This window comes from Schistocerca piceifrons, chromosome 1 (genome assembly GCF_021461385.2).
Source record: "Schistocerca piceifrons isolate TAMUIC-IGC-003096 chromosome 1, iqSchPice1.1, whole genome shotgun sequence".
Classification (NCBI taxonomy): Eukaryota; Metazoa; Arthropoda; class Insecta; order Orthoptera; family Acrididae; genus Schistocerca; species Schistocerca piceifrons.
The window spans coordinates 121,704,812-121,724,924 of NC_060138.1; the positions used below are offsets into that span (position 1 = coordinate 121,704,812).

A 20,113-nucleotide genomic window follows, 5' to 3' on the forward strand; every position below is an offset into this window, starting at 1 on the left:
GCATTGGTGCAGAATCGTCATCAATAAATGGAGGGAAAGTCACAACATGGTTCAGAAGGATTTCCTCCACATACTGATGTGCAGTATGTCTCCCATGCTCCACGAAGACCAAACCCATCCTCACAGCTGTATTGATTCCTGTCCGCACCATCACAGAACCACCCTGAAAAGGCATCCTGGATGAGAACGTGCAGGGGTAATACCTCTCTCTCTCTTCCATCAGGTGATCGGAAGCCAAATAGTTACTCATCAGTGAATAGCACTATATCCCACTGCTGTACTGTCCAGCATAGATGTTCTCTTGTGAAATGTATTCGAGGTGTGCAATGTTCTCTGGTGAGTTCCAGACCTGTAGGCCTTCTGGACTGAGGATTGGCTTCTTCCAGTCTTCTTTGAACAGTTCTTTCACTAACAGGTGACACTTCGAAGGTGGTGGAGTCTATTTCGTACTTCAATAGTAGTGATGTGGCGGTTGGGGAGAACTTGAAGTTCTAAGAAGTGGTCATCTTGTTTCAATGTTGCACTTTTTGGACCTGTTCCTGGTTTCCTTGCAAAGCCTCCAGTTCCCCTGTACCTTTGTTCCGTTCTGGAAATCGTGGAAGGTGTAGTCCTCAAAACTTCTGCAACGTAATGCCTGCTGCGGCCATCAACAGAAAGATCCTACAAACATGTGATTGAAAGGGGAAGAATTCAGGATACAACAATAAGTGCTAAAAGAGCGGGAAAACATTATTCACTCACATTCAATGATGTGTTTTCCAGGTTGCACAGGAAACAACAACTGAGGCTAGGTGAATAAATAATCAACACTTCATTGTTGCTCGCAAAACAATCCCAATAACAAACCGTATCAAAACATTGGTTGGAGTGCTTCACTTCAATTAAACAAATAATTACACAATGATTACACATCATTTTTGGGTGTTGCATTTTTTGTGCCAGTCAGTGTAGTATTAAGCCTCATGGGACTACTTCTTACACTCCTCAGTAGGCAGGACATGTAACAGAATACTGGCAGAAAGAGTTAACCATAAGTTATTTGATGCTGGTTTACCTACACAGTTCTGAGCAGAGACAACAAAAACAGCTGTGCATCACATCAACAGGTCACTTGCTAAAGTGACTAATGGAAAGATGCCTTTGGAGTTATGATCAGACGCAAAACTTGATTTATCAAATATGAGAATTTTTTGGTTGGAATTTATGACATTAATTTCCCAGGAAAAACACCAAACATACGACTCCAAGTCCAGGAAGCTCTAGTACTGTCAGCTTTAGAGAATCTACCAAAAGTGTCTTGTTAATATTTACACACACAACATCATTAAGATTAGAAACATTGCGTTTTTAGAAAATAGGAAACTGTGATAGAACATACTTACATTGTACATTTGAGTGAAATACTGAACCACCTGGTGAAATTGAAGAGAAGAAATCAGAACAGGGCATGTCAGAAATATATTGTGTGATTCTACAAATGATAATGAACTGTGGCATTTTCCATGACTGACGCAGAATACATAGCAATGGCATCAGCGGCGAAGCTATTTGGCTTCAACAGTAGAAAACTGAACTTGACAATGATATGCTAATCATATGCTGTGACAATTAAAGCAAAACTAGCATCTGTAGACTGTTATCATGCGATGATAAGAGAAGTTGGCAGGGTCGCAATTATGGAAGATTTTGTTATAAATCTTACTGAAAGTGAGTCATCTGTATCGGACAGTGAATACAATGGCTTGGATTTCTTCTAGTGAAGCAAGCATGTATTAATTACTGGTACTTATGACATGGTATGACTATGTCTGCAGCTGCATTGTAAACTGTTAATAGCTCAAGTATTCATATTTAGCCTAGTAATAATGCAGTTTCGTTCATAAAACAATTTTTTACAACTACGAATTATTTAGTAATAAAGAAGACAACTCACCAAAAGGCAGAACTGCTGCATCATCAACAAAGCTTACAGAATGAAATTGCTTTCTCAAGCTGTAGGAGAAACATCCACACAAACATACACAAGCTTGCGCATGCGCGTGCGCGCGCGCGCGCACACACACACACACACACACACACACACACACACACACACACACACACACACACGCTAACTCACTCACTCACATGCACACGTCTGTCTACCTACATTGTGCTCAGTTGATTGCCAGTGTAGGGACTGTACCTTTCATTTGTGTAACTGTTGATGACACACAACCTCTGCCTTTCATTGAGTCATCTCCTTTATTCCTAAATAATTCGTTATTCTCAACAAGAACTTTCCGTACATTATTTTTTACAGTTAAATGCATATACTGTAATGCTGTAGCAAAAAGAAAATTAGCTTTTAGTAACCCGTTAAGAGATCTGTTTCTGATATCTTCAAGGTCACACATTTTTACAGCTTGAAAATTCGATCACTGTGGATGCCAACTGTAAGCAGTGCGAAAATTCATTTGATTAACAAAACAGATTGTTATTGTTTAAAAGGTTGAGCGTTAAACAATGTCATTATTTATAGGAAAAAACTAATTCATGATTACTGACAAATTAATGTGTGAGTGTGTGTTTTGTGTGTCTACGCATTCACATTACGAAGAATATAGTTCACTGCGAAACAATGTGTCTGCTACTGCACAGACAGCTGACAGTGCATGAACTGATGGAAGAATATTGGCAGCACTGAAATGGATCCCATTCCTCTCTCTGTGCAGAACACTACATCCACCTTCATAGCTGCCCTCCAGTCTAGCACTGACTGGCTCTGGGGTCACCACCATTGGAGTGCTGTGTGAATGGCAGCTAATGATACCAAATGTCCCCTTTTTAAGAAAAATGATACCAAATGTCCCCTTTTTAAGAAAGAATTCTTGACTCCGCACTCATCACTGTACTGGAAAATACATCTCACAGCTTCCTGTACATGGTACTATGAAGTCAGAGGTAGCCATCCTGCAACTTTGGTGTTAACTAGTTGTAACAATGGTATCAGACGTACTTAAGAGTGACACTGTAGAGTGATGATCAGTGGCATCACCTCAGCATGATGAGTGAAAATGAACTGTTTTACACGTGGTGGGTTGTACATGCACTGTCTAATGTTGTGAATAGAAAGGCCAGGAAATTACCCCAGATAATGTAGGAAATGCTCATAGTTTGTGCTCAGATGTAGAAAATAGAAGTGTTCAGTAGCAGAAAATACTTGTATGTCTGTTGCTTTGGTACTGGTTCCATTCATTTTAAATTTGTCCTTTTTTGGACACAAGGTCTGCAAAGAATAAATCAAAGTGGAATGCACTGAAAGAGGATGGGAGGGATCAGTCCTCATCCAGTATGGTAGCTCCCATCCAAGACTCCTAACCTAGTCTCTCCTTTTCTGCAGAAGGCAGGAGAGGACATGTTAGTGTCCACAGGTAACCTATTAATAACTGAAAAGCTGGGATGTTTGTCGGAGGAATAGCTTTTACATAAGGCAAAATTATATTTGGTGGGAGGTGTTAAGTTGTATGGAAGGCATCATGAGGAGTAACAGAAAGAGTCTACAATGGAATTTCTGATGGCAGGCTTCGTGCAGTGATACAGAAGTAAAAAATATCTGTAGGTACTATAGCAAACAGTTCGACAATGTGTCACAAAAGTGGGCGGAGAGGGATTGGGGGAGAGAAGGAACAAGATGATAAGCTTAATGTTAACACATGCGAGTTGATGGACTAAGATGATGCCCACATGGTCCTTCTGGAAGAGGTAGAACAGAGGCATCATCAGATAAATTTCTGTGTTGATTGTCATGTGTCTTAAGAATAGTATGGCCAGAGTTACCAAAGAATTTAGCTATTGCTATAGCAACTGTGACAGCATTAGAAGAGATAGACATGATGACCAATGTGGGAATAGAAAAGCAATATTCATCATGGGAGTTACATGTTAACAGACGTGGACAAGCTAGTCACATATGTTATATGGTAGGAATACTGTGAACTGCAATGTAAGAAAATTGGGTGAATAGAGCACCTGGAGTGAGACTGCAGACGAAAGTCTAATGGGGCATAGTAAGTGGACATTGGGTGGGAATAGTAACCCACCATTAAACAACAATTAGAGCTCCAGAGCCGAAACCTGACATTCCCAGTAAAAATAAATACAATCAAAATTTGTGTACTGGTGTAATTTTGCTTAGGCAGCTTCAGTGGTGTTCATTTTTTGGTTTGGGTGATAAAAATTTCTAGTTTACCATGGAAGTTTTGTTTTGTATAGACAATAGTTACTGCACAATTTTAGGGTTACATCTCTAGCTTGAACATCGCACCAGACTCAGCCTCAATCAGCACATGGTAGAACTCAATGGCATATCATTCCATCTGGGGGAAACAGCCAATTGTGCCACACTGCCACGCGGTTCATCTCTGGCATAAATGAAGCTACTTAAGACCATGTACACATCCACTAAGGATCACTTTGCAGGACAATATATCACAAGTTACAGGAAAACTACTGTAGGTGATCATACAAACTAATTCATTGGTAAACATACTGTATGTGGTGGAGCAGCTATAGGAACACGAAAAATTGCAGAAGTGTTGTGCATTTAGGAGTAGCTAGATGGTGAGCAGATAGTGCCCATTAAGATACACAATCTTGGGACTGTAGATGTTGAATTGTCCACGGGACTGATGGTTGCCAGTTTGGAGATCTTGCAGAAAGATGATTCAAATACAGCAAATTTGACCCCTATGCTCAAGCTAGTTGCCAGGAGCAGTTATTGTTAGAATATGAGGATCTGCTTAATCCTTGTGGGCCTTTGACAGTGACCCAGGGGCACAGCCTGGATTCCCAACTGGAAATGAACTGCCTCTATATCACAAACCATAATGTATACCATATCACCTGCAACCAGTCTTATAACTGAAGTGTGAAGATGCATTCAGTGAGTTCAAAGAACTGTTAACAATTGGACTGATATCAATTTTCCCAAATTAACAGAAGGAATTTTGTGCTGTTGTGTGATGTGAGCAACCATGCACTCTGTTGTGTTAAATCAGGAAACAGACAAGGCAGAACTGTCAGCTTCCTATGCCTCACAACATCTGATCAGAGTAGAAAAAAATTGCTCGACAATGAAGAAAGAGCATAATATATTTTACATATTTTACATGTTATCTGTGTGAGAGAAGATTTCGACGCAAAAATTGATTAGGGCTTGTTTTGGGTTTAACTCTGTATGAAGAACATTTATAATGGAATTGGGATGACCAGTTTCACTGACATGCAGCATACGAATGTTAGCACAAGAATTAATGAAGCAAAAAGATCACTTGAAATGAAGACTACCGCAGTTGGAGAAAATGGGTACATCAACTGACCATAGTATGTTGAAGAAATCAGCCCCTACTTTGCCTCAAGCTATCAGTAATACTACAGAATACTTAAATCAGGATGTACAAGTGGTGAGGCAGGGATTGAATCAACCCTGGGTGTAGCATCTCAGTGATCATACAGGTATGGTCACTTCTGATGGAACATACAGCAACATTGCTTAAACATTTGAAGACTGTTTAAGAAAAAGTATGGGTACACTTCTATCTAGATCAGCTAATATAACTTATGGCTTGGAAATTCATCTATCAGCTGGTGTCCAAGCTATTCACAACAGTTGGAGAAGATTCTAATTAATCTTCGATTTAAATCAACATAATCAGTTTCTCTTGCTCCGCAACTTGGCACTAAGCAGCGGGATCAAAACATTAGACCATATTATTACCTGCTCGACTAACCCAATGCAATCTTTCATTTAACTGAACTTCAGAACCCTTAGTCATATCCAAATAATTTCTCTGATGTGGACTTCTTGTCAGAATTAACACCAGACCTCTCAATTATGGTCTGTTAGTTCAATAACAATACTGTTATGCCTCTGTTTAGTTCCATGTGATGCACAGCTGGACTTCACATAATTGTAGAAAATTATAAGATCGTGATTTTTTTGTCAACTACATCTGAGAGTATCCCTTACAAAAATTTTAGAAAAATGCATTGCATTTAACAGCATTCAGCAGAATATAACTAGACCATTCTGAGACCATTCTGTTGTCATTTCTACATTAGGTAAATGTGTTCTTCCAGAAGGCTAAGCCCTGTGTAGATACTGTAAGATGTTGATTACCTCTTTTGGTGGGCATGGTCACCAGATCTGACATCCATCAAGGATGCCATGTCTAGTCTGCTTGATCATCTGTGACAACAGGTGGAAGCTGCATTGAAGACAATGTCCGAAGGGCACCATATACTGCATCTGTGATTGTCTCTATCAGTGACTGCAGGAGCACATTGTAGGTAAAAGCTATACACCGTTATGAAAATGCTACCAGAGACAGTTTGTCCATATGTGCCTGTTGCTATTTATAAACAACAGAACATCCTTCTGATAGGACCATTGTTACAAGACTCCTATATTCCTTTTTCCAGCAGCACACAATTGGTGATTTTATAGAATGAGTAACTGACCACCAATTTGTGTTTTGCCTCTCCCATAATTTAATTTTTAGAAAGATAAATAATATTATCTATAATGGGCCTATGACAATTGCGGTTATAATGAAATGGAGATTATTTGTACCCTGAGTTTAGTATTGCCAATATTTGTTTATTTGTGTGTCTTGGCAATGTTCATTTATTTGTGTGTCTTGGTGTTATGGTTCCCAAGCAGACAGAGAAATGCACAATAAATTTATTTCAGTTTCTCAAACTGTGCACAAGGTGGCATACACCACATGTCAACTGATGTGCCTCCTTTCACTGTAGATCCTAATAATTACAACACTAGGAAACAAGTCAGTTTACCACACTCGACATTAAACCCTGAACTTTCTAGGGTCACAGCTTGTGAAGTCAGACCACCAGGTACGTAGGTTGATGATAGATCTCACACTCAGCAAATCATAAATTTCCGGACTTGTGTAAATGACTGCAGTATATTTTAGAGTTCTTGTCAGATTTGTTACGTACTTTATATGTTTTTGCACTCTGGTAAAAAAAAACTTAAAAAGCTGCCTCTAAAAATTAGACAATTTCTGAACATTGTTAAGTCAAAAACACAAATTGTACAGATGCCTGTAGTTGAATGTGTAGTGTGGTGCTTTCGTAACAGAATAGGCCCAGTCTTGTTTGAACCTACTTTACAGTAATTTTTTATTAAAATTCTATATTTTTCATCACGGGGAAATTATAATAAATAAATACTTTATGCTATTTTCAATTATGGTCATATGAAACAAAATCTGACACAGACATTTGAAATGACTTCTATAGGCCCACATTAATAATACTCCAGAATGAATTTTCACTCTGCAGTGGAGTGTGTGCTGAAATGAAATAGCCTTGCAGCTTTAAGTCAGACATCCATTGGCAGCAGTAGGTACCTGATAGCAAGATGTCACGAGCTGCTACCCAAGAAAGCTCATGATGTAACCTTGAGTTTTATCACATGGGCGTTGTAACTATCAATCCATATTTTGCTAATAGACTCGAAAAGTGAGGCCCTCAAAAAAACATTTTATCACAGCTGTAAGGTATTATTGGGACCACACATGCATATTTTGTTACTAGACTCGAAAAGTGAGACCCTCAAGAAACATTTTATCACAGATGTAAGCTATTTTTGGAACCACACAGCCCTCTATCTTCAAGTAAATTATTATATACCGTGCAAAAATTGGAACACTTTTTCGTTTTCTCAATAACTGCAAGCAACCTGGACGATAAAGTTCATATGTTATTGTTATGTTCCCTTATGAAACTTTTCCTAACAGGAAAAAGAAAAAAACTCTCTTTTCCCAAGAAATATTTCAATACACTTGTAAAACATAGTAAAAAATCTCATATTTAATATTTGAGTAACTTCAGAATGCTAGCGGGTTAGAACACTGACATTCTAATGAAAATGATTAAAGAGAATTTGCAGAAGAATATTATACTTTTTTGTGAAAATGGAATGAAAATCCCCATTTTAACGTTTTTACAAAAATCGACGGCTTTGCTCTTAGTTTGTACACTATTCGAAAGCAGCAGGAGAATTAAATTTTATATTCTACGACCTGGTGATGGTACATTATCACATGCAAAGTTTCATATTTATCAGGTACCTGCATCTGAGGAAACAAAACGCTAAATTTCACATTTTTTTCAAACGGCCGTTTACCCGGCAGATTTTGATTCAAATTATTGACATGAAAATTGCTCATGAAATCTTTTTTATTGTTATTTTACGCAAGACAGTGTAAAAAGTTGTACAAGGTAGCCTCGTCCTCATTCTTTCAGGAAAATAATACCGACTGGGATCTCTGACAATTGCCGGAAGCTCGGAGATGCACTGTTGAAAGCTGTTACGGGATCAGACAAATACTACACCTCGGCAAATAAGAAGCTTTACCAATGTTTATTAGAAACGTATGCTTATGTCCACAAAAAATTTCAACGAAATACATAATGGTCATGAAAGATTCTCTAGGCCATGTGGCATGGAATGTCCCATGTACGACTAGTGATTTGATGAACATGATAAATGGCGTATATATTTATTGAATCAATGAAAGCAAATCATTATAAACACGCCGTCTCTGAATTAGTTAAAATACGGTACAACCTCCTGTAACAACGAAATCGAAGTGTTCAGCTTCTATTAAAACAAAACGCTGAAGACAGTCCACCAGACTTAAATTTTTCGCAACATCTAATATCACTCAATTTAACACCGATTCTAGCAACATTTGATTGTAATGCTTTCGTGCAATGAAAAAATACGTGAATCAATAAAAATATTATAAGCTTGCAGTCTTTTCAACAATGGACCTCTGACGTCAAAATTATAGCTCGTCGGCTGAACTAATAGCGTTCTACTGATAAAATTAAAGGCTGTTCAGGAGGAAGTACCATGATTAAAAGTTTTTAAACAGGTCCTCCATAATAATTTAAAATGTAATATTTTGCTGATAACGAGGTATTACTTCCAGCCACCAGTTCAATGCGTCAGTAAAAGCTGGTTGCTAAATGATCATAATACTGACGGACATAGACGCAAATCGGTAGAAGTTTGCTCGCTGCTGCTTGTACCTAAATAAAACTGAAACAAAGTTTTCCTTCACCCTAATGATTATTAAAATCGTTTTTCCAACTCTCAGTATGTCCGAACACATATTAATACAGATTTTCGAATACAATTCGCAGTTGTATATATTTCTACACACGTTACTGTTCTCTATTAGTGCCACACGATGAACAACAACCCCATTAATTACAGAATGATTCCCAGTACCGGTAGTTGTTCTATTCGAAAGAAAATATGCAGTTAACATAGAATGTTTAAGTAATTTTATATTGTGTTGCAGAAAAGTCTTAGAAACAACAGTGCAATACTGCAGCAAAGCTAAATTAACGGTTACATTTACAACGTCAACTACCCGGTTCCCCTTTCCTTGATGTCAATGGGCATCAGTGATATGTAGCTCATATACCTCTAGTACTGGTACAGACATTACTATTGAGCAAACAAATGATGGCGATTATAAAAAAAAGCAAAGCAGAAAACACTAGCCGAATCCCTCGTTACGTCAAGCTGATTCCGCAGTAATTGGAAATCGGCAAGCATAAATACTTATCGAATATATACATAATTACTAACCTTAGTCACAATAAACAAGTCTTCCCTTTCAACTTTTCCGGCCTCTATCCATCGTTTTAACGTATTACCAATAGCTTCCTCATTGTTGTAGTTAAATGCAGTGTCGAAAAGCCGGTAGCCGGCTTCGAGAGCAGCCTCGACAGCTCGTTCAACTTCTTCAGGAGCAGCCTATGGACAAAATCTAAATGTCAGTTTCATTTCTTGTGCGGATCGTAAACTAACCTATGTCAACGGAATATTATGTGTTCCGTGCTAAGCCTTAGCGCATCTCATCTGCGACCGTCAGCAAGCAGTAAATCTGTTATTTACCTGCCACGTTCCCAAGCCAACCAAGGGCATTCGCTGTCCAGTTCGTAAAACTACAGATCCCATGGTTAAATTTAAGAAAGTCCAACTGCACCGCTGCTACGACAACATCTAGTTTGCGCACCACGCAACGGTTAGCTATTTTCAGAACCTTCGGGTTTTTTTCCTCTGCGTCGGCGGCGCTAGGTGAGCGCTCGGCGAATCGATTTCGGGTGACCTGCCTCAAGCGCCTGTACGTTGCGGAATACGCGGGTTACTTAAATTTCATTTTTGCTAAGATAACAATGCTGCCGAAATGCGTTATGTCTTTGTTTAGCCATCAGATAATTTGTGTTAAATTTCGCTGGAACTGTTCCTGGGAGCACTGTCACAAATGATAGTCAGGAATGGCAACCAGCTATAGAAGCAAAGAAAATGTCTGTATATTTGAGCTGAATAATGAAACAGTTACTTGGAATGTAAAAAGTACTTGGAAAATGTCGAATTCGTGACACTATTTTATACAAACTTATCTAATGAGCTCATATTATCATGGACAGCAATGTGTCTTTTCATTTATAGATCGGATCCGTCTATCAGCGATGATACCGTAATGTTTCGATTTCTGTGCTGGCGAAGTTACGCAAGTTCGGGACATTAAATCGTCCTACCAACCACAAAGTTCGTATCATATGAAAATGATCAAATACAAATTCAATGCATGTCCCTTAGAGTAGCCTATACATCAAAAAAATTGTCAAACTTGACTCGTTCCATATCCGTACAATTCTTTTGTCTACTGGATCAACGGAACACGAATAAATAAATAAATAAATAGAATAATTAAAGGCAGGAAATAGTGTAGCATAAGGAATCTATAAAAACGAAATTCAGTGTCTTCCATTCCGACAAATAGAAACGACTAACGATCACAATGATGCATTTGAACAACAGATCTGTATCACTGACGATTTAAAACATAATTTATATATCTATGAAAGAACTGCTTCTTTATTGGTTCTTGGAAGAATAATGGTAGCAGTGTAAAAGCGTACACCAGCTGCTCCAAACAGCGCGTTGGAACCTACGCTACGGTACCCCCAAAAGCCACACAGTAGTTCTAAAAGATCATTTCGAAAACGTACTATTGCAACGAAACGGAGCAGCGTGTTCGATTAGAATGGTGGCAGAAGAAATCGACATGTACTTCCTCGCCAAATTGATCTAACATAAACTAGGCAGCAGCCCGAGAAATACATCACGTTGAAGTTCGTTTATTTGGGAACTACTTGGATTTAATTTCGCTGCTGGAAGGCAGGTGTCTCAACGCAAGAGCAAACGCAGTACGGTAGGCCTACCAGAGTACTTTGTAGTTAGCAAGTTACTCGATATCATCGACACCTGCTCGACAAAGATGTTTGATCAATGACAAAATAATCAAAGGTGCATAAAATAAATCTAAAGCCATGTGGAATTAGAAGAAATGAAGCTACATATAAACGACCACAGACCAAGATGGCGTAATTTTAAGACATAATAATGGATCAAAAATTAGCTATTTGTCTCTGTTCCAGCAAACCCACTCAACATCGAATCTCCAATATGAGCTAAAAGTTCTGAGAACGATAAAATCATTGGAAAATAAAATGCCATCTAGCTTGGAAGAAATACTCATTTCTGTACTAATTAGTGTAATTTTCATACCTCTGTCACACACTAAAGGTGCAACTCTTTTACAAGACATTTTTCCAAACAAATTAAAAGCTTCCAACTGAAGTTCTCCACACAAAACGAAGATCGCAGTACACTACAAGAGGGTAACTATAGACCTATATCATCGCTGTCAGTCTTCAGAGAGGGTTTTCTCTGTTGGCTGGTTGTGGGTTTGGTGAACCCCTGAGCTGTAGACTGGTGAACACCATCAGTCCTCTACAATACGCTCTGGGCACGCTTCAATGACCACTGTGCAGTACAGAGGTGAAATGTTATGTCTATGTTGCAGGGACCTCTGCTGTTCTTGATCTATATAAATGACCTGGGTGACAATCTGAGCAGTTCTCTTAGGTTATTCGCAGATGATGCTGTAATTTACCGTCTAGTAAGGTCATCCGAAGACCAGTATCAGTTGCAAAGCGATTTAGAGAAGATTGCTGTATGGTGTGGCAGGTGGCAGTTGACGCTAAATAACGAAAAGTGTTAGGTGATCCACATGAGTTCCAAAAGAAATCCGTTGAAATTCGATCACTCGATAAATAGTACAATTCTCAAGGCTGTCAATTCAACTAAGTACCTGGGTGTTAAAATTACGAACAACTTCAGTTGGAAAGACCACATAGAAAATATTGTGGGGAAGGCGAGCCAAAGGTTGCGTTTCATTGGCAGAACACTTAGAAGATGTAATATCTCTTTATATTCGATGAATTATTCTTATACAATTCTACCCTTGAATGACGTTTACTAATTTTTTATCTTCATACTCGCAGAATCCATGCGCAAAGTAGTTTCACACAATAGCTATGCCATGAGCGCATAATTATTCTTTGTAGTACACTCTCTCTGGTTGTTGTTAGAAAAAAAGCTTGCGAGATTGTCTTCGTGCCGATTAGCCTGAACTTTGTTTGAAGAACTGTAATCTGATTATTGAGATTTATGACAGAAGATAACTGATACGAAATTGTTCGATTAAAAGGGAAAAATATATATATATATATATATATATATATATATATATATATATATATATATATATATATATATATATATATATATATATATATATATATATATATATATATATATATATATATTTTGCTCCTTCATACAAAAGGTGTGTATTGACATTTGAGAATTAATGATATTCATCGATATATTGCGTAGTTGTTAATCAGAAGGAAACTTCCGAAAGACTGGATACGAACCTGCATTAAATAATCCAAGAGCTCCATTACTTCTTCGGAAGGTTAAACTTCATCAAAGCCAAATATTCGCTTGATCTGAGGTTTCCCGACTGATTATACAATGCTCCCAAAATTACGAGGCATTTTATTTGTACAGATTAGCAGACTGCCGCAAAGCACGAGCCAGCAGAGAAATTTGTCCTAAATAATATATCTCTTTTTCCAACAAACAGCTCAGTTCATACATACAATACCAGGAACGAAAATGATCTGCACAAGGACTTAAAAGCACTTACTTTAGTTCAACAAGGGGTCCACTACTCAGGAACACTCATTTTCAATAATTTACCAGCAAACATAAAAAATTTAGTTACAAATAAAGATCAGTTTAAAAGGAGCCTGAAAGACTTAATAGTGGCCAACTCCTTCTACACCATTGACAAATTTTTTAATAGAAACAAATGATGTATTGTATATATTCATACTATTAGTATTGTTATTTCAGCTTAAAAAAAAAATTGACATGTTCCACATCCACGAGGATCTCCTCAACACGGATCTATGGAACGAAAACTAATCTAATCTAATCTAATCTCTAATCTAATCTAGAATCATCGCCTGATTTCATTCTAACAAGTAAAATTTCAGAATCATTTTGAGTGACTGAGCTATGACTGTGTTTCCTATCATGAATGCTTGATTGCTTGAACAAATTGAGAACTACATAAATAGGAGGAAAAATTACAAAGATGCAACAAGTTCACTAAAGAGACTGCTTACACTACACTCGTTCGTCCTCTGTTGGAATATTGCTGTGCGGTGTGGGATCCTTACCAGGTGGGATTGACGGAGGACATCGAAAGGGTGCAAAAAAGGGCAGCTCGTTTTGTATTATCACGTAATAGGGGAGAGAGTGTGGCAGATATGATACGCGAGTTGGCATGGAAGTCATTAAAGCAAAGACATTTTTCGTCGAGGCGAGATCTATTTACGAAATTTCAGTCACCAACTTTCTCTTCCGAATCCGAAAATATTTTATTGAGCCCGACCTACATAGGTTGGAATGATCATCAAAATAAAATAAGAGAAATCAGAGCTCAAACAGAAAGGTTTAGGTGTTCCTTTTTCCCGCGCGCTGTTCGGGAGTGGAATGGTAGAGAGATAGTATGATTGTGGTTCGATGAACCCTCTGCCAAGCACTTACATGTGAATTGCAGATTCATCATGTAGATGTAGAGGGAGCAACGATCTTGGCTAAATAAACCAAATTGTGGGGATAGTACAAAACATTATGAAATACTTAACCTCAAAGTGTTCTATGTGCTCACAGAAAGGATAGATTTTGAGGTGAAAAAGTCTCACTTGGGCAACCTCTGTAGAACTTGCCATACCTCAGTTGTATAGAGCTTACACAAGCAGGTGAGGTTCTATCTGGCTGGATCGTTATGGCCCTAGACTTGTGATGTACCAATGGAGCCTACTAATCCTACAAAAAGCAGTCTGCAGCAGATTTGTTGGGCCACTGGCAAACACTCACACCCAACCAATAATCAAAGATTGGTAGGTAAACCCACTAGAGGGACCCATACTGAAGACATCCGATATAGATCGTTGTTGAGGGCGCGGGCAAAGAGCGAAAGCTGACCAGTAAAATGAGAAAGAAAGACAGGTTAAAAATTAACTGAGGGAGATATGTGAGTTCTTTTAACTCTCGTGTTCCTATATCCTGCCACTGAGAAGCCTTTCCCTCAGCTTGTGACTGTGCATTACACACACTGTTGTTTAATGTCATTTCTCCCATTTATCATCAAAAAGAAATGAACACTACCCTATAGATGTCCATTGCCAAAGTGGTTTATGTGGCAACAATGTGTTTGGCTCACACACCTTGTTCATGTTTGATAGCAGAGTTCTTGCTGCTGCATCATTATGGTATTATAGGAACTCAAAGGTCAGCAAGCAGTTGCTGAAGCAGATATGCTCCTCATAAGACCTGACATTGTTGGATGAGGAAGACACAGCAGTGTGTATTATTATTATTATTATTATTATTATTATTATTATAGATTTTAGTGATCCTGATCACAACATAATGTGATAATAACTAAATGTTAACCATCCTCAGATCATGCTTGCACCAATTGGTACCTAAGCACAATGTTAACAAGAGCATCACTGCTAAGCATAACTTAGCAATACCAAAGGCTGCTCAAAGCACAATCTTAGGCATATAGAGCCATTAGGAGTGTCCATATGTGCGATATGAGGATGGTTGCTAGTCAACCAAAAATTGTTATTACAGTATTTAGTGGTTATTACACTGTACTGTGCTAAAGAGTATTAAAATTTATAAAAGTACTAACATTCAGTTCAAAATTGCATCAATAGTGACATATTTTCAAATAACTTTTCATCCCCTATTTCACCTCCTTAGTGATGGGATTTTGAAAAATCTCTTAATAAACTATGGTTAAAGTATAAGATCAACGTTCCTTCCAAATTTCAGGTTTCTATCCGTAGCGGTTTGGGCTGGTTGATGATGGGTCAGTGGATCAATCAAGCCCTATTTCACCCCCTTAGGGTCTGAATTGCCGAAACCAGTGAAAAACATATTATTTCATTTCAGACCAAGAAACCAAATACCAATTTTTGCAGATTTAACTCTAAAAATGCTTTCACAATGAAATATTTTCATAAAACATTTCGCCCCCCTTAAAGGTTGAATTTCTAAAAATACTAAAATGTGTATTTCTTTATTTGGAACTGAGATGTCAAATAACAGTTTACATAGACATAGCTTTAAAAATACTTTAGTAGTCCTTTAATAATAATTCATTTTCAAAAACAAACTTTCACCCACTATTTCACCCCCATAGGAGATAAATTTCCAAAATTACCGAAACATGTATTTTTTTTATTTTTGACCAAGAAACCAAATACCAATTTTCATAGATTTTGCTTCAAAATTGCCTTAATAGCGACACTTTTCAAAAATCTTTTCATCTCCCATTTCACCCCCTTAGGTGCTGAATTTCAAAAAAATCCCTTCTTAAACGATGCATATGGTATAAGGTCGACACCCTCCCCAAATTTCAAGTTTCCATTTTTAGCAGTTTGGGCTGGGCTATGATGAGTCACCTTTTATATATCCAGGGTGGTCCACTGATAGTGACCGGGCGAAATATCTCACGAAATAAGCATCAAATGAAAAAACTACAAAGAACGAAACTCATCTAGCTTGAAGGGGGAAACCAGATGGCGCTATGGCTGGCCCGCTAGATGGCAATGCCATAGGACAACAGATATCAACTGCGTATTTTTAAAATAGGAACCCCCATTTTTTATTACATATTCGTGTAGTACATAAAGAAATATGAATGTTTTAGTTGGACCACTTTTTTCGCTTTGTGATAGATGGCACTGTAATAGTCACGTAGTACGTGGTATCTCGTAACATTCCGCCAGTGTAGACAGGATTTGCCGTGTTGAAATGGTCCGTTTAACAATTGCGGAAAAGGTCGATTCGTGTTGATGTATGGCTATTGTGTTCAAAATGCCCAACGGCCGTGAGCTATGTATGCTGCTCGGTATCCTGGACGACATCATCCAAGTATCCGGACCGTTCGCCGGATAGTTACGTTATTTAAGGAAACAGGAAGTGTTCAGCCATGTGTGAAACGTCAACCACGACCTGCAACAAATGACGATGCCCAAGTAGGTGTTTTAGCTGCTGTTGCAGCTAATCCGCACATCAGCAGCAGACAAACTGCGCGAGAATCGGGAATCTCGAAAACGTCGGTGCTGAGAATGCTACATCAACATCGATTGCAACCGTACGACATTCGTATGCACCAGGAATTTCATGTTGACGATTTTGAACGTCGTGTACAGTTCTGCCACTGGGCACAAGAGAAATTATGGGATGATGACAGATTTTTTGCACACATTCTATTTAGCAACAAAGCGTCAGTCACCAACAGCGGTAAAATAAACCATAATAATATGCACTATTGGGCAACGGAAATCCACGATGGCTGTGACAAGTGGAACATCAGCGACCTTAGAGAGTTAATGTATGGTGCGGCATTATGGGAGGAAGGATAACTGGCCACCATTTTATCAATGGCAATCTAAATGGTGCAATGTATGCTGATTTCCTAAGTAATGTTCTACCGATGTTACTACAAGATGTTTCACTCCTTGACAGAATGGCGATGTACTTCCAACATGATGGATATCTGGTACATACCTTGGGTGTAGTTGAAGCGGTATTGGACAGCATATTTCATGACAGGCGGATTGGTCATCAAAGCACCATACCACGGCCCGCACATTCACCGGATCTGAAGTCCCCGCATTTTTTTCTGTGGAAAAAGTTGAAGGATATTTGCTATCGTGATCCACCGACAACGCCTGACAACATGCATCAGCGCATTGTCAACGCATGTGCAAACATTACGGAAGGCGAAATACTCGCTGTTGAGAGGAATGTCATTACATGTATTGCCAAATGCATTGAGGTTGACGGACATCATTTTGAGCATTTATTGCATTAATGTGGTATTTACAGCTGGCCGTGGTGGCCGAGCGGTTCTAGGCGCTTCAGTCCAGAACCACGCGACTGGTACGGTCGCAGGTTTGAATCCTGCCTCGGGCACGGATGTGTGTGATGTTCTTAGGTTAGTTAGGTTTAAGTAGTTCTAAGTTCTAGGGGACTGATGACCTCAGATGTTAAGTCCCATAGTGCTCAGAGCCATTTGAACCATTTGTGGTATTTACAGGTAATCACGCTGTAACAGCATGTGTTCTTAGAAATGATAAGTTCACAAAGGTACATGTATCACATTGGAACAACCGAAATAAAATGTTCAAACATACCTGCGTTCTGTATTTTAATTTAAAAAACCAACCTGTTACCAACTGTTCATCTAAAATTGTGAGCCATATGTTTGTGACTAGTACAGCACCATCTATCAAAAAGCGAAAATAGTGGTCCAACTAAAACATTCATATTTCTTTATGTACTACACGAACATGTAATAAAAATGGGGGTTCCTATTTAAAAAAACGCAGTTGATATCCGTTTGACCTAAGGCAGCGCCATCTAGCGGGCCAACCATAATGCCATTTGGTTTCCCCCTTCAAGCTAGACAAGTTTCGTTCTTTGTAGTTTTTTCGTTTGACGCTTATTTCGTGAGATATTTGGCCCGATCACAATTAATGGACCACCCTGTATAGATTAAATGTGATAAAAAACTGCTTAAGATCTAGCATGGTTGAAAGCAGCCTGTCAAAAGTCAGCTCTATGTTTTTGATGAAATGCAAAAAAGTTGCTTAACCTGTTTTAATTGGTATAATCAGTGAGTTTTTTCACTCAAAGCAAGGAAATGCAAAGTAAAATTATAATAAAATCACAATTTCTGGAAAACAGTATTTTCTTAACTCTTATTTCTTTGTTTCTAATTAATAATTTATGCAGTATTAATAATATTCAAGAAGCAAATAAAATATATTCTATACTATATGTCATACTAAAGCTAGTTTATGGCAGCTGACATAAAGAGGTATGGATTTCACTTAATTTCAATTTTTTTAGAAGAGCTTTATACAGTTTGTATACATTTAATTTGTGGTATGCTCAAAAAATGTTCAAATGTGTGTGAAATCTCATGGGACTTAACTGTTAAGGTCATCAGTCCCTAAACTTACACTCTACTTAACCTAAATTATCCTAAGGACAAACACACACACCAATGCCCGAGGGAGGACTCGAACCTTCGCCGGGACCAACCGCACAGTCCATAACTGCATGTGGTATGCTATATTTTTCATCAATATAGTTAAATAATTTAAGTAATTTTCTAAATCTACATAGAAAAAAGTTGCAGAATGGTAATTTTATGGCACTGCAGATTTGGCACTTTGGCCAGGGATGTTGGGTTACCTTCATACAACTCTGCTGACAGAGCATTGCAGTTATATGGAAAGTAATACATCATATTTGCACCTAAATGTATTTTTAGTAATAAAAATAGACCAAGGGACATATGGGAAGATGGCCCTGTTTTACAGCCAGAAGGTGTTAGTAACAGTGATAAATGAATGCTACAACTTCACTGAACTCAAAATTCACAAATCCAGAAAAAGCAGAATGTTCAAAAGCTGCTTGTAGAATGAGAGTAGACCCAACAAATGAGCATGCAGTATTAAAATCATAAAAAGCTTGTAACCTAAAATGGCGGCAAGAGTAGATAGCAAAATCAAGATGGCTATACAGATTACAAAGCTTTTGGATACGTTACCAACTTCTCATTTAGTGAAGGAGAGATTCCTAAAAGATTTCTTAAAAAGTACAAGGTATGAAATTGTTGATCAGTCCTTCACGATTCTCTACAATATTATAAAACTTAATGAAATACCAAATCAACAAGTTTGTAAATGACAATAATTTACTAAGAATAATCAGATTTCAGGCAGGTAAAAAAAAGAAAAAAGAAACAGCAGTAATGCACTACCCTGAACATTTAGTGAGAAATCTAGGAAAAAACAAAAGCATAGTAGGAATTAATTTAGCTCCCTCCAAAGCCTGTGTTACTGTCTGTTATAGCAAACTTTTACAAAGATTCGAAGCATTACAGGTAGTTGTTCACCGGCCAGACAATAAGCTATCTGAATTACACCTGCGAAACTGAACATTCCAGTCACAAAATCAATTTAGTATCAGATGCAAAAGAAGTGGAAAATACCACAAGGCATATTGTATTTATATAAACAACACATGCACCACAGGTAGTGTAGCCCATGCCATGCTATTCACAGATGATACTGTACTATTGCAAAAATAAGTGTGACAGAGCAATTGCTAGATACAGCTACTGATAAAGTCTCCAAGGCTTGGTTCAATACAAACAGCTTGGTGCTAAATTTCAATAAAAAAAAAAGTTACATGCAATTTTGAAAAATAAGTGAAAAAATAAATTTAGATCTGGCATTGCATGAAATAAATACAGGCAAAGTAAAATCTACAAAATTGCTGGGGATTCAAGTAGATGAAAACTTAAATGTTAATGGCCATGTAATAAAAACTTGCCCAGAAACTAAAGTCAGCCTATTTTGCACTAAGAATTACTCTGAATATTTGTACTGCAGATGGTGCCAGGATGACACACTTTAGCTATTTTCAATCTCTTGCAGTGTTCCATTTGATCTGATTTTTATCTGTTACTGTCGATTACATATTGTACAAGTAGGGTATATA

The 20,113-nt window shown here is 37.9% G+C and overlaps 1 protein-coding gene across 2 annotated transcripts in view; it reads right to left on the bottom strand.

Annotated features, from left to right (window-relative positions):
* The window catches only part of LOC124789185 (1,5-anhydro-D-fructose reductase-like), a 59,157-nt gene extending 49,007 nt beyond the window's left edge, over positions 1-10,150 (bottom strand). Inside the window, exons 1-2 of one of the 2 annotated variants that reach the window (XM_047256489.1) lie at positions 9,983-10,150; positions 9,674-9,841 (exon numbers count right to left, since the gene is read on the bottom strand). In XM_047256489.1, the coding sequence (XP_047112445.1) occupies positions 9,674-9,841; positions 9,983-10,045 (231 nt within the window). In that variant the 5' untranslated portion in view covers positions 10,046-10,150. The remainder of the gene's footprint in view (positions 1-9,673; positions 9,842-9,982) is intronic. The other variant, XM_047256482.1, reaches the window with a different exon arrangement.
* Positions 10,151-20,113: the final 9,963 nt, after the last annotated feature.